Below are 14892 nucleotides of genomic sequence, written 5' to 3'. Positions count from 1 at the left end.
CTATCCATAGCAGTGGCGGGGGATTTAGCTGTCTTTCAGACTGCCTTGTTCTCCTTAATACGTTTCTGTCTTCAATTAATTATCTTTCTTGACTTCTTTCAACAACCATGCTTAAATATCAGTTACTGCAGTACAAAAGAATTGTCAGTGGGAAAACACCACTTTGGATTTAAACAGGTTAAAAGTGCAGCGATCTTCACTTTTAATCACTACTATGTTCTCATAGTGTAAAGACAGTTCCCGCCAATTGGACCTTTTACACAAGTAGTGGTAATAGAAAACATGCTATGTGAAAATGCCTTTGAACATTTATCTGAAACGCAAGCCATACGTCTTGCCATGGTACAAAATGTTTGATTTTGTTTTGCATAAAGTTCTTTAAGAATCAGTAAAACACTAAAGCTAAACACAATGGCCAAATCATGATGTCTCAAACGTATCTGCAGACGTCGAATTATGGTACAAAATTTACGCATGGGGGTGGGGGAAATAAAATCACATGAACCGAAAAAACTAAGTCGGTGACCCCCCAGTTTTATTTGTCATTTGGATTCGGTATACATTTTAAACACCGTTAATTGAAAAAACTCAAAAATTTAATTCAGGGATTTTGTAATATGCTGATTTAAAAATGCTGCGAAACTAAACGTCAATTTTTAGTCAAAAACGGCGATTTTCTTTCCATTTTTCAAAAATTTGTCGGTGTAAAACAATGATTTTTACATCACCATAAAAGAAATTCTAATTCTCGTCGAATAATGTATAGTTTAAGAAAATTTGTTTGCAGGTGTCGTCACAGTACCAGTAACAGTGTTGACAAGGATACGCGGCGTCGTCATTTTACGCATGGGGGTGGGGGAAATAAAATAATATGTACCAAAAAAACTAAGTCGGTGACCCCCCAGTGTTAATTGTCTGTTGGACTCGGTATACATTTTAAATACCGTTTATTGAAAAAAATAAAAAAATAAATTCGGGGATTTTGTAATATGCTGATTTAAAGCCGAAATATGCTGCGAAACTGAACGTCAATTTTTAGTCAAAAACGGCGATTTTCTTTCCAGTTCTCAAATATTTGTTGGTGTAAATCAATGATTTTTACATCACCATAAAGGAAAATTAATTCTCGTCAAATAATGTATAATTTAAGAAAATTTGTTGGCTGGTGCCGTTGCAGTACCCGTAACGGTTGCCAAGGATACGCGTCAACGTCAGTTTCAAAAACGGGCTTTGGTGGTCAACTTTGACGTCTCATGTACAAAAACTGGTTGGCTCTATTGGTATAAGATAAACTGCATCTTGTTTAAAATATGGTCAACTTTACATATGCAAACATTCAAGACGCTACTCGAAAGTTCGCAAAGTGTCGCGTTCTACCTTAAGTGCCTTTTGCAAGTCAGGGCAGAAGTAGGTTTTAAATGATTATATTTTCAGTCATATAATGAAAACAACCCTTCAATCTTATGTTTGGTAAATTTCAGTTTATAATCACTGTGTCGATGAAATTGTTGCAATGTTTGCAGTTTTATCATCAACAAGTGTCACAACTACGAAACCTACGACAATGACAACACTTTCAACAACGAAAACGATGACAAAGTCACCAACACCAACAACAACAGCGACAAAAGTGACCACGAAGACAACGTCGCCAACAACAAAAACGACGCCATTATCTACAGAGACAACAACAGCAACGGCGACAACACTGACCACGAAAACAGCGTCGCCAACAACAAAAACGACGCCATTATCTACAGAGACAACAACAACAACGGCGACAACACTGACCACGAAAACAGCGTCGCCAACAACAAAAACGACGCAGTTGTCTACAGAAACAACAACAACAACAACGGCGACAACATTTACCACGAAGACGACGCCGCCAACAACAAAAACGACGCCATTGTCTACAGAGACAACAACGCCAACCACCACGGCGACAACTTTGACAACGAAGACGACGTCACTTACAACAAAAACGACGTCTTTGACTACAAACACAACCACAACAACAACAAAAAGTAAAACATTATCTTTAAATACAGCACCAACAACGAATCCGACCACAACGTCAACGACAACCAAATCAACGACCCTATCCGCATCAAAAACTTCGACAAATTTTCTTTCATAGATAGATATTTTAGCATTTTCATTGCCAGTGTAAATGTCAACGTTCTTTTTAGAATTTTCATTGCCATTATAAATGTCAACCTTCTTAGCATTCGCATTAAATTGCCAATGAAAATGTCATCCTTCTTTTTTGCATTTTCATTGCCAGTGTAAATGTCAACCTTCTTTTAAAAATAGAACTGCTAGTTTGTGAGTAGATATTTTAAAAAGAACATCTGACTATTTTAATGTACACTGTTTTATTATTTTATCTGTTTTTCAGAGTCATGTCTTTGTGTTCATGGTCAGTGTCACTCAGGACTTTGCATATGCTCTGAAGGTTGGTCGGGAAAGAACTGCAATAATAGTTGAGTATTGTTCTAACACATACGGTTGATATCACAGTAACCAACAACTCTTTGATTTATCATATTGTTAGGAAGCTATTTACTATGTATAAACGTAAAGCTTCACGTCCTAGTGGTTACTGTAAACATTGGATACAACATATTGAAGTATATGAACATGAAACGGTAAACATATTTCTTTCATTTTAAGGAGGTGGATCGAGGACGCATACTGGAATTCAAACAGCGACTGATCAGGTAAGAGCATTAGTCTTTTTTCATTTTGCAACGTTTAGGTCAGTGCCTTTAACAATCATGTCACTGATTTCAAAGAGTAACGTTTGAGTGTGTAGAACCATGTTGTGGTTAGTACGCTTATCTAATGTTAGATATTTATTTCGCGATTTCAGTCCCCACCTGCGTTTACAGAGTTCGTCATCCCACAGATAATTCGATGCAAGATCAACAAGCCTTGTACTATCATCCTCCCAGTAGACGGAAAACCCGGCCAAGGGTAATATATAGGCAATAGGATCATTAGCACCTATCTTTTGTTCATGATATTTAGCAACAGTGTAATAAAAACAATCCTTATTTAATTTCTTTTTATGATACAAAAGTGCTATTATTATCACTGTATTTTTATCACTTTATAAAATGCAGATAATCAATCGGTAGTCTACCATTTTAACTACAGAAATACATTATATTGTTATTAATATTTTTAATAAATCATTTAAGAACATATCTTTTAACGTTTAACATGACCATTGTGGCACCCTTTTTGTCCATACAGATATGTAATTATTCCTTCCTAGGTCATTAAATCTTCAAGGCTTAATTGTTTCATTTTTTCATTTTACCACTTACTTAAGGATAATCTTATATTTTTATCAAAATAAATTGCATTAAATACATCGAACACAAGGGAAAAAAATAATTTCAGACTGCATAACAAAAAGTATGCACTGATCCGGAGGTCTTATAATATTATAACAATTCTATGATCAAACTAATTAGAACGAAAGTCAGTGATTGTCCCAACCGCCACAATATCTTAAAAAGAACAGAACAGAACAGAACTTAATTCATAATAATATGACTTGAACATAAGAAGTTCCTCGTCATCATAGCTATATACAGCATGCTGTAATACATTATTTTAAATATACGTACATCGGGTGAAATATGTACAGACATCAATGATAAAACTTTCTCGAACATACATGAACAAAGCGATCACATTTCTGCATTCGTATCAAATATGTACAGACTAATAGCACACAGTTTAGTATGTTTCAAAACAAATCGTTTTCAATCATAAGAATTATATTATTTTCTCATTTTAAACGATTTATTACAAAATATATAGCCAACCTATTTAAATCTTTCAAATTAAATGTATTTGGACGGTTGTAATAGTAACATGGTAAAACACCTTTTCCTTAACTTAGAATAAACAGGACTTATTGATACAAAGTGATATTCATCTTCCTCACATAAAATACATTTTCTTTCAGATCTTAGTATTTTTCTTTGTCTACCAGTTTTAATCACGACATTCTTATAAAAGAAAAAACGCGACATTTTGTTCGATACAAGGTTTCATTAGCCCAATTTGTGTGTATAACAAAATATGAGAAATGCACTTTTAGTTATAATTTATTGCTTATATGTAAATGTTTTATAGTTAAACTAGGGTTTCCTTTAATAGCAGCGTATTTGCAACCTAAAACATCTAATCCTAATCAAAGACTACATTTATTGTTGCAAAGTAAATCAATGATATACTGAGTATATAAGCTAATGGGTACCGATAAAACACTATGCTTCCACTTTTTCAGTCCTACAGTAGAACATGGAGATTACGATCACGAACTGAGTGTGACTACACCTATCCAGGTTAAGAATAAATATTTAACATGTAATACCGGGACAAGATGTCCATACGAAGCATGGATAACAGTTTCACCCCCTCAGATAAAGCTGTATAAATACTGCGTACAAACAAAGGACTACCAAAGGTATATTTGAAAAGATTATATATAGACAAAATTGAATTCAATATAATCTTTCATGCAATAGCATCTCTTCTCTTTTGGAGTATTTGTACTTGTAAATCTCGGCGATGGCCCGTCAACTGTACATAGAAAATATCTGGTAACCATCTTTGTCATAATATGTAATCCCATTTTCCCCAATTATCATTTACATCGCATTGTTTTGAATATGTTAAAAAAAAATCAACAAAGGGTCAGCTTAAAGATGTTTTTCACAATTATTTCTAGCGGACAGAATTTTTTGTAACTTTGCATATTTATAGATTGATGTATGACAAGTTAAAATAAAAAATAAAAATAATAGGTACCCGTGCTTCTTTTTTCAATATTCAAAGTTTATTAAGAACACCAAATCGGTATATTTGTCTGAAGAAACAATACATACATGTCATAATAAAACTACTGCAAATAATTATTTATTCAAAGTTTCACTCTGATGTTACTGTTTATGCATCACAATTAATGAAACCACTACAACTATGCATAAAATGTCAACATATAGATATACTAACTCAGAAAAATTACTCTTGACAGATTTCGAAAGTATCTGAAACTGAGAAAAACACGAAGTATTTCTTAATGATATGAAAAATCTAGTGGACAGAATTTTACCAAATTTTATATTATGTAAGCTAGAACTAAGACAAAAAAATCTAAACCAAAAAAATAATATCAACCCGTGCTTGTTTTCAAGAAAAATTAAAAAACATTTACTCCACCCGAAAAAGTATTTTTTCATTACCCCACCCACCTGAAAATTATGAACATTTTTGTCTTACAAAAACAAATTGCACAATGTTATTATCAGTTTCTTAACCAATTTTCTTACTCACATGCGGAATAATGCTCCTTTAAGGTTGCATGCCTCTAGGTCAAATACTTTTGAGATATGTGCTACACAAGCTTTCACATGCCATTTACGTATATATTTGACCACGTCAAGGGACATAAATCTGTTTTTACTTAGTGAAACCTCAAATAAAAGCACTGGTGCACAACTTCGCAGCTTAATTTAATTCTTGTGTGGTTTCATGACTCTTGGCGCATATACTTTTGAGGTACATGCGACACAAATGTTTAGACCCTTTATGTACAATTTGACTGTCAAGGGCCATAACTCTCGTCTAACTACGTGAAATGCGGGATGGGGCACAAAAAGTATAACAACATTTTTAGGAAGTCGCATTTGAACTTAAAGGAGATAGATCTACGTTAAGATTTTCTGGAATTTTATTTGACTTGCAGTCGGCTGCATTATTACTGGACGAAATAGTTTACTTTCAAATTGGCTGTCCACAATGTATTCGATTCGAGCACTTCCTACGACTACTCCTCCGATTAAACACCATCACTTTTAAAAGTAAAATATGGTTGCACGACCTATATTGTCAGGAAATACGATATTTTTTGCGCGAGTGCGTTGCATATCCGACAATTATGCACTTTCGGCGGCGAATTCTGAACTTTACAGTGGTTATCGCTTGCTGCGCGATTGAGCTGCGCACAAAATATTGTCATGAACTCCTTTAAATCCAGCTATACTTTTGACAGTTACCGAAAATCACAATTACTGCTATTACTGTTAAACCGTTATAGCAGTAATAGCAGTAATACTGCTGTTACTGCTCTACTGCAAACTTCACGCCATTGGTGTAGAATCATTCAGCCAGAGAAATATACCAGCTTGATCTGCTGCTTGGAGATTAATAGTATATGTATATTTCAACAGATAGTATGTCTTCTTGTAAGAATTTCATTTAAACACAGTGGTATAACTTTATTATAAAGTTGCTTATTATAAAGTCTCTTCGTGAACTTCTAAAGTCAGTTCTGAAACACAAAGAATGTCTATGTTAAAAGTAATATCAGATGTTTTGATTAGATATTTGGTTTATGTTTATATTTCAGTTTCAATGCAGATGAGTTGTGTTATAAAATTCAAGGAGGTTGGTTTACTTGAACACAGTATATATTTTCATTTGTGTTTACATTGTATAAGTAAATTAGTATTTTATTAAACATGTGAGCTTTAAACATGTGAACTTCGTTACATATTTATGAGCAAAAATGTGCATTGTGATTTAATATGGTATGACATCACTTAAAGGGTATTTTTTATACCTGTCAGCACTTAACATTATATATATATATAGTTCTGGTCATCATAAATTTAATGTTATACTTTTGTTTTTGCAGTCCAGGATGAGACTACCCCAGTAAGTAGCTAACAGTATGCCTGTTTATAGAAATGTAACAAAAATATTCATTTGATGGGGTATATTAGCATCATGGATTTTGTTAGAGTAGCAAACAAATGCTAGTTTATGCAAATTATATAGATTATTTACAGGTTTTTGAATGAAATTATGAACATAACAGTGAAATTTTTATGGTAAGCGCGGGTTAATTGAGTGCAATTTTACTTAAAACCAATTAAAAGACAAGATATAGAATGAAAATTTGATCCTTGTGCATGTAAGATCATTCTCCCCTGAAGACATTTTGATCGTATACTAAAAAAAAATTCAACTTCAGTGTGAATTTTGAAAGACAAGCATGATATTTTCACCAATAGTACTAGCCATTCAGTGTAAATTTATGTTGAAATTCTCTCGTATAATTCAAAGTCAGCTAGTTATATATAACTTTCTTTATAATTTTTAGCCCGGAATTTTCAACTACCCACCAACTTTGCCAGAAAATTCAACAATGAGTTGTTCACATGAACAGACATGTCATTACCAACTTGAAGTCAAGAAAAATCAGACCGGACCATGGTAAAAATTCACAAAGACGAAATGTCACGTATATGTTTGACTTTGAGGGTTATAGATCCCGAATTTTAAATGTTTTCAGCAAGTTATACATTCATCCAGCTAAGAATAAACTTGCAATTATACCCCACAAAAGATCAAAGAAGTGCGTCTTATGCCAAGACAAATCGGTCTGAATGCAAATACCGACCTACACCCAGAGAACTGATACTGAAACGGAATGTTCGTTATCATATCCTTAAAATTCCATTCTGAATTTAATCAGGTAGAATGTTAGATACGACCATTCAAGCTAAACAACTGAGAATGTTTATGTTACCTGAAACAATGGAAACTATATCTGTTGCTTTAATTTTCAGTGATCCGAATTTGAGCGTCGAACCAACTAGTTCTCCCGTTGCGGTGTTACAGTCCAGTTTAACCAATTCATCTTTTTGCAACTATGATGTTGTATATATACCGTCAAAGAACTCCGCGGGAAAACAGAATTTGTGTTTCTCGTAAGTATTGCACCCAATACATTCAATACACACACAGGTATTATAACACGAAAATGCTTTACAATAACACATGAGCCATCATTAGTTACACACAGTTAAAGAAAATAGACAAAAACATTTAGGTTTTATGTGGTTTTCAGATTTTCAACAGCGTTATAACAATATAACGGCGGTCAAATAACTTATCAATTATATCAAAGATTGTGAAAAATAAAATTGCATTCAGTCCATGGCTTGTCGAGCGATACATCTACCGGCTGAGCTAACAGGCTGCCTTACACATTTACTTCTCTTGAAATGTGGCAAAATACACCGCCACAAATTAGAAATTCGACCTACAGTTCCAGATTTAATAAATTAAACGTCTATTTGATTAAATCATTATCGGCTTTTGTCACAATTCAACGCCATATGACAGAGTCAACGAAAGAATTCTACTGGAGAAACTGCGATTAGTGTTTTTATTATTTTTTTATTTTACTTCACCAATGTTACATTCGTTGGCGTTTTGCACCGTAAGCATCAAGTTCACCATTTGTCAATATTTATGTTATATTTTAATGGTGTAACGACTTAAACGGACATTCGCCGATATTCTTTTCCCGAAATCTGTATGTACGAGCATGAACTTCGTGAGCAGCTGCATTACATAAACTTTTGCACAAAAAAAAAAATGATCCAAGAAGATTTTTGTTATGTTTATATTAATACAATATGCATGCTAAATAAGCTGTATACAACTTGCCTATGTATGATGAGTTCATTAAATACAATATGGTGACTACTTCTAAAGTACATCGTCAATACATCTGATCGTTTTCTGTGATCGTCATTTGTATCTTCATGTGTCTTAAATTATGCTGACGTGAAAACTGTGATTAATGCTAACTGTTACTAACACATGTAATGTTTCAGTTTGAACCAGTTCGTTTGCAGCATTTTCCCCACTTCGTTTTTGCTTGTAGATTGTATGTTTGCGATGTGTAGCGCCGACCTCGTGCTTTTTAAATGAGTTTTTCGGGGTTTTCTTTTGGGGTTTTTTATTATTTTATTGGTTTTTTTGTTTGTTTGTTTTTGTGTTCAATGCCGATGTTCAACAGTCGTTCAGTTAGGTTAATTGTCTGCAACTGTTCTCTGCAAGTAACACCCAATTTCCCCACATGGATCAAAGCTGGATGACGAATGATTTCAGACAGAATATCTTTTATCATATCACATCGAAGAAGATAGGCCCTGCCCGGGATCGAAGTGACGACTGCACGATCCGATCCATAGATCTGCGCTCTTTTTATTCAGCTAAGCGGACGGGCTATTCATTGTTTTGAATATTCAAAATAACGTAACTGTAGTTTTGTTTCAATTTTGAGTCGCTTGAATATTCATAATAACCTAACTGTAGTATTTTAATTTCGAACTTACTTTATTATTGTTTGATTTCAGTACAACTTCGTCGGTACAGAAACACTGTATGGTCGTAGATGTTAAAGGTAGAGATTCATTTCTTGTTGATCTTTCCTTAAATTCTAATTGGAACTTAATTGAACAAAACATTAATAACAAAAGAACAAGAAAAATGACAACATTATAATTAGCTTCACACTAAATGTAAAACTCAGACTTGCCATATGTAAAACTAAATCATTTCAAATTGGTCTCTTTGCATCCTTTCAATGGTCGGTTACAAGGCTTGCATAATTTTTGCGCATCAATAATTTTAAAAGTTGTTTATACACGGATAAAATGTGAGCATTATATATCATGCCCATGTAATGTTTCTTAATCTTTTTTTTTTCTTTTTTTTTTAATTGGAAATGGTGTTGCAAGCGAAATATGAATGAAGTAGAGATGTGGTTGTTATCTTTGGTAAATAAAGTATTAATATTTTAATGCATATGACGATATTTTTGTTTATTTTAGATGACTGTGATACTAAGAAAGGTAAGTGTAAATATACTGTTATGTAAATACAATAAAAACAACTGTCAGCTTTTAAACACTTCAAACTTTCGTTTTTAATGTATAAGTATTATAGTCATATAAAATCTCTTTTAAACTAAGATATTTTGTCTCAAGCGAATGTACAGTGGACACATAACATTGTTAAATTGCATTAACATTTGCGACTAAATTACCTATCGCATATATTTCCTATCCAAACTTTAGTATGGTATATTACTTTTCTAGGCAAATAAGTCTCTTGTTTTCTTTGTCATAAATCTTTATCCGAAATAAGCAGCTTAATTGCTTACGTAACATGAACACTATACAGCATTTCAACAGAATCAAAACATGTCTTATAGCCTTGCCTTTAAACATTTAAAATGTTCACATAATGACATAAGTGCGGTTTACCAGAACTATAAATCAACCTTGCTAATTTGAAAACTTTTTTAATTATGTCCCCTCATTACTAGACTAGCCACTAGACTGATAATAATATATTTCTACATTTTTCCTTTTATTGACGAATTAAATTTCATGGAGACAAAAGCCAGTCTATTTTAGAGATTTTCACAGAGGAATGATGTTGAAATTATCATATTGGACATGGAATATAGACTGGCTCAGTTCACTACATTTAATCATAAATATGTAAAAAAGATATATCATTGTGTAGGAGCTAGTCTACCTCATAACATGTAGTGAATGATTACTTTAATCACACTATTTTCTTCTCTCCTTTATTTGTAGCAAGTGAACAAGCGGTAAGTTTATATGTATGAAATATAGTAACACTGTAGTTTTGTTTGTTTGCATAAAGTTAACGTACATGTATATCAAAAAGCGTTATTTTTGCAGCTGTAGTACATTTTCATTTTGGAATAAGGCCAAGATGAGACTGCACGAATCGCAAAGATTTAGATAAACATTCATTAGAAAACAAAACACATTTAAGCAGAAGATTCTAGTATTATTTTACTTCCCTTCATCATAGATTTTTTTTAAATTTCACATATCTGATAGAAAATATGTGTCTGAAAATGAATGATAACACATAAAACAACACATTAGTCACCGAGGTTGGTGTTTTGTGAAAAAGTTTCTTGAAACTACACCACTGTTTGCCTGAAACTGCCAGCGAATATTTATAACAATTAATATTTTCTGCCTTTTTTATAAATCAACCAACCAAAATAATAATCCAGGCAGCAAATAAACTTTTTTTCCTTTTTACAGATTTTATTATAATAAAATTTGATATTACATAGCAGTTAAAATTTTGTAATACTTCTATCCTTACTAATTAATGGTAACAAATGAAAAAAAAATGTTGTTTCCATATTATTTTTGTGAATTTATATCACATAGAAAAATACCGCATAGTTGAAGAATGATTTTTTTATTATAATTTTGAAAAAAACTCGTTCAATAAGAATTATTTTCTTTTTCTTCTATGTGTATATCAATTGTGAAAATAGGAATAACAAATAGCTAAAAATTTCGAGTCCACAGTGCTAGAATTATGTAAGACCGCTAAATAAAACACCTGTTCGGACGGAAATGGCGCGAACCTGGCCAAATTGATTACATGTATGTCTGCTAAAAGTTAAAAAAAAGTTTTAAAAATTCTTAATTTTTTCTATAATTGAATTCTAAATAATCTGAAAGGTGATATTGTCTTATTAGTACTAAGTCAATTATCTTACATTATATTAACAACACTGTCTTTGTACTAAAATGCGATGTGAAAACACAACCACAAAAATAGCAAGATACCTGTCAGGCATGATACTTGTCAATACAACATAAACCAGTATTAACATTTGATTACTGATATAACTTATTAAAAATGTTATTTCATTCAAAATTCCTCATATTTAAGATTGTCTGTAACATGTTTCAACAAATGTTGACTTCAGTTCAGTTTCCCATAGAAAGTGTCGGCTGCGCAGAAAGATGCGCATAAAAAACTATAGGAATTCCTTTTAAGGCCACAGCATCAGAGAATTGGTGAGTACATGAATAACTTATGTACAGCAGTACAAACACAAAATAAAACATCAGGTCAACGAGTACAAATAGGAACACTGTGTGGTATCGCCTTAGAATGGCGGATGGCAAAAATAGAACTGGATCTATGCTGGTTGCGATCCGTCCAGGCTCATCTTGGTCTGCACTGTACGCTGTTAAGCCAGTAAATTTTCAATAAACACCCCTTTAAATAATAAATGGGTCTGCCAAAATTGAATGATAGACCAGTCTATTTTAGAAATCTAGCAGCACTCTTAATTCACGCCGTGTGTTAGAGTGTGTATAGGACTGTGTAATTGAAAGTTATCCTCGTGAACCACTTACATACGCAACAATTTATAAAGAAGGCATGCTATGTAAACCACAAACTGCTAAAATGCTCACATAAACTGATATAAAATAACAAACGTTAAGGTAGTTCTGCACGTTTGATATACCGGAAGTGATGACGAAATGTCATTTATCCGGAAAACGTAGAATAAATCCTGGATTCGGCGTACGGAAATGAAAATCATTTTATGAATTAATCGGAACCTGTGAGTACATTTATTGCAATGACACTGTTGCTATAATTCTTAAGTCAAAATATGATATTAAAACATATGACACGTTAAAAAAATTCAAAATAATGTCTTAAAAAGCGGGAAATGTCCGGTTCGCTTTAATTATGGTCAAATATCTCAAAAATAAGCAAACGGACCTATACATTTTATTTCAACAAATTATACGCCATATGTTTATTTACAACTGTGAGAAGTTTCATCAAAATCTACATTGTAGAAAAATTTCTATTCGCGAAAATGTTATGAAAGTAATGATTTTCCCATAGACTCCCATTATAGAATATTGTCTGAGGTCCAAATTTTTCAAATCAGTCTAGCAAAAAATCAAGCACACGACCTTATCATTTTTATTTGCTGAATTTTCTAGGTATATTCTGAAGTTTTGAAAAATCAGAGTTTAATCAAATTCTACATTGTAGAATAAATTTCGATCCAAACGTGCAGAACTACCTTAAGAACCAAATGCCTAAATAGAAGACGAAGCATTAAGAGAAACACCATTAGGAGCCCGACGATAACGGCTATAATATCTATATTAAAGTATCTAAGGGCCGATCGGGTTTAAGACCACTTTCCTTTGGAGTACTTTATCTGTTCTGTCGAATAGAATCAAAGCGTAGCGTCCAACTGTAAAATGGTTAAAAAATCGAACATACGTTTGAAAATAGTTAGATCATAACCTCTTTTAATAAAATTGCCATGACCCCGAATATACGACGTTTATCTCATTAATATACCGTGTCGGTGGCATCTTTCCTAGGAATTGAACTCCAGATCTCCCGATGAATAGTTTTATCGATTTAATATCAGTGCTCCTTTCGAAGAAGATTTTTCTTATGTTTTGCATCTTGGTAGTATAATAAGGCCATTACATAAATTTGGTGTTTGACGCTAACGTCCTAATAAATGTAGTAGAAGGTTGATCAAAGTGACGTTCTCTATAATAGATAGAGGAAGAAAACGTCAGTAATTCAGAGGGAAAAGCTAACTTGCCAGGAAAAGAATTAACAATTGTTTCTTTCCATATTGAACATATTTAACTCGTGAATATATACCGTACCGGTACGTCAGTTGACTATTTGATTTCCGACCTGTATCTAGAGAATACATAGTCTCACAGTAATAAAACTTCGTACGATGATTTCCTGTGGTCGGTAAATGACCCCTTTTATTTCAAGGGTCAGTCGAAGGGTCGATGGGCAATATAACAGTGTCGTCAAACTTCAAAAGACGATTGCCTGAGGCAATTTTGAATGTCAGTATATCAAAGACACAGCTGTTGCTTATAGGCAGTGGAGGACGGCTATTGCTTTTGAAGTCATTTGGTCAATGGTCAAGTTCACATCGTAAATCACATATCCAGTTGCCTCCGACAGGCCGCCATCACGGGGCATGTGTGTTTTATGTTTATTTCTGAATTCTGATGATTGTTAGATTTGTTTATACAAAAACATATTATATCATTCAGTAGAAGATGTAATAATTCTACTTTTCAATGTTTATTTATTGTACAGCGTGAGATGGTTACTAAGGGTTATGCGAGCTGTTTCTGTATCGTGAACAGTAAGAAGGTTCAGATTATAAAGAAGCGCCCTGTTGTACAGAAAGGCAAACTCTTCAAGGCTGCAGGATTTGGAGCTGGTGGTATGGCGGGTACAATGGTTCTGGGCGTGGCAGTTTACGCTCTCGTAAATAAACTCCGCCAGCCAACAGAGAAGAAGAAGCCTCCTACGCCACGCCCACTGACACCGTCAGCAGGATCGGCTCGGCAAAAATCACGCGTCCATCCTCAGAGGTCATAACTGAACAATTAGAATTGAGGAACTATGATATAATGGACTGTGATATATTTTAGACATTACTTAAGTTTACATACATTCATAAACTAGTTTAAAGTTTCATGTATTGCTGAATAGCAAGTATAAAAACAATGTTTTAAGTTTTTCAAAAACCATAAAAATACAATCTTTTCATATGAATGCATAACATTATTTTCAATGTGGCTACTTTTATTTGCAGAGTTAGAATTTAAATGTTTATGAATGCCGCGATTTCTTTTAATGTAAACCTTCCTACTAACTACTAGTATCCGCTTTAGTAAATGAGCATCTAAACTTTATTGTTGTTTTATTGTTGTTGTTGTTTTTCTTTGTTGTATTTTCCAACTTACAGTTGGATGTGAATACATGTGGACACCGTGCTGGGTTCTTTATACAAATATAGTATATAAATCATACGAGCAAATATACCTCCATATTTATGAACAAGCATATTTTCCGCTGATAAATTGCGTCCTGTAATCTAGTTCGAATTAAATCCCTTGATTTGAGATTTCTTAATGTCATAATGCATAATGTCAGGATTTTTAAGGTTGTCACCGTCTATTTCTGTGTGTCAAATGTGTGTAGGGGCCCCTTGGATTTTCAATGTCTAGGCCTAAATAAGTTTGTTCGTTTGGAAAGAACAATTTATTTAGGCCTGGAAATTGAAAGTCCGAGGACATCTATATTGAGCGAATACTATATATATCTAACAGAATATATATTGCCCAATAGTTG

General features: G+C 33.2%; 1 protein-coding gene across 1 annotated transcript in view; it reads left to right on the top strand.

The window, feature by feature from the left end:
- Nucleotides 1-14453, top strand: part of LOC128547113 (uncharacterized) — a 111167-nt gene extending 96714 nt beyond the window's left edge. The window contains exons 57-68 of the mRNA XM_053518840.1: nt 2402-2485; nt 2677-2723; nt 2876-2979; nt 4310-4489; nt 6434-6471; nt 6722-6741; nt 7190-7302; nt 7659-7799; nt 9240-9286; nt 9717-9737; nt 10491-10504; nt 13849-14453. Of these exons, the coding sequence (XP_053374815.1) occupies nt 2402-2485; nt 2677-2723; nt 2876-2979; nt 4310-4489; nt 6434-6471; nt 6722-6741; nt 7190-7302; nt 7659-7799; nt 9240-9286; nt 9717-9737; nt 10491-10504; nt 13849-14136 (1097 nt within the window). The 3' untranslated portion in view covers nt 14137-14453. The remainder of the gene's footprint in view (nt 1-2401; nt 2486-2676; nt 2724-2875; nt 2980-4309; nt 4490-6433; nt 6472-6721; nt 6742-7189; nt 7303-7658; nt 7800-9239; nt 9287-9716; nt 9738-10490; nt 10505-13848) is intronic.
- The last annotated feature ends 439 nt before the right edge of the window (nt 14454-14892 follow it).

The sequence above is a fragment of the Mercenaria mercenaria genome, chromosome 1 (genome assembly GCF_021730395.1).
Source record: "Mercenaria mercenaria strain notata chromosome 1, MADL_Memer_1, whole genome shotgun sequence".
Classification (NCBI taxonomy): Eukaryota; Metazoa; Mollusca; class Bivalvia; order Venerida; family Veneridae; genus Mercenaria; species Mercenaria mercenaria.
This window is presented reverse-complemented; position numbering and strand designations above follow the sequence as displayed.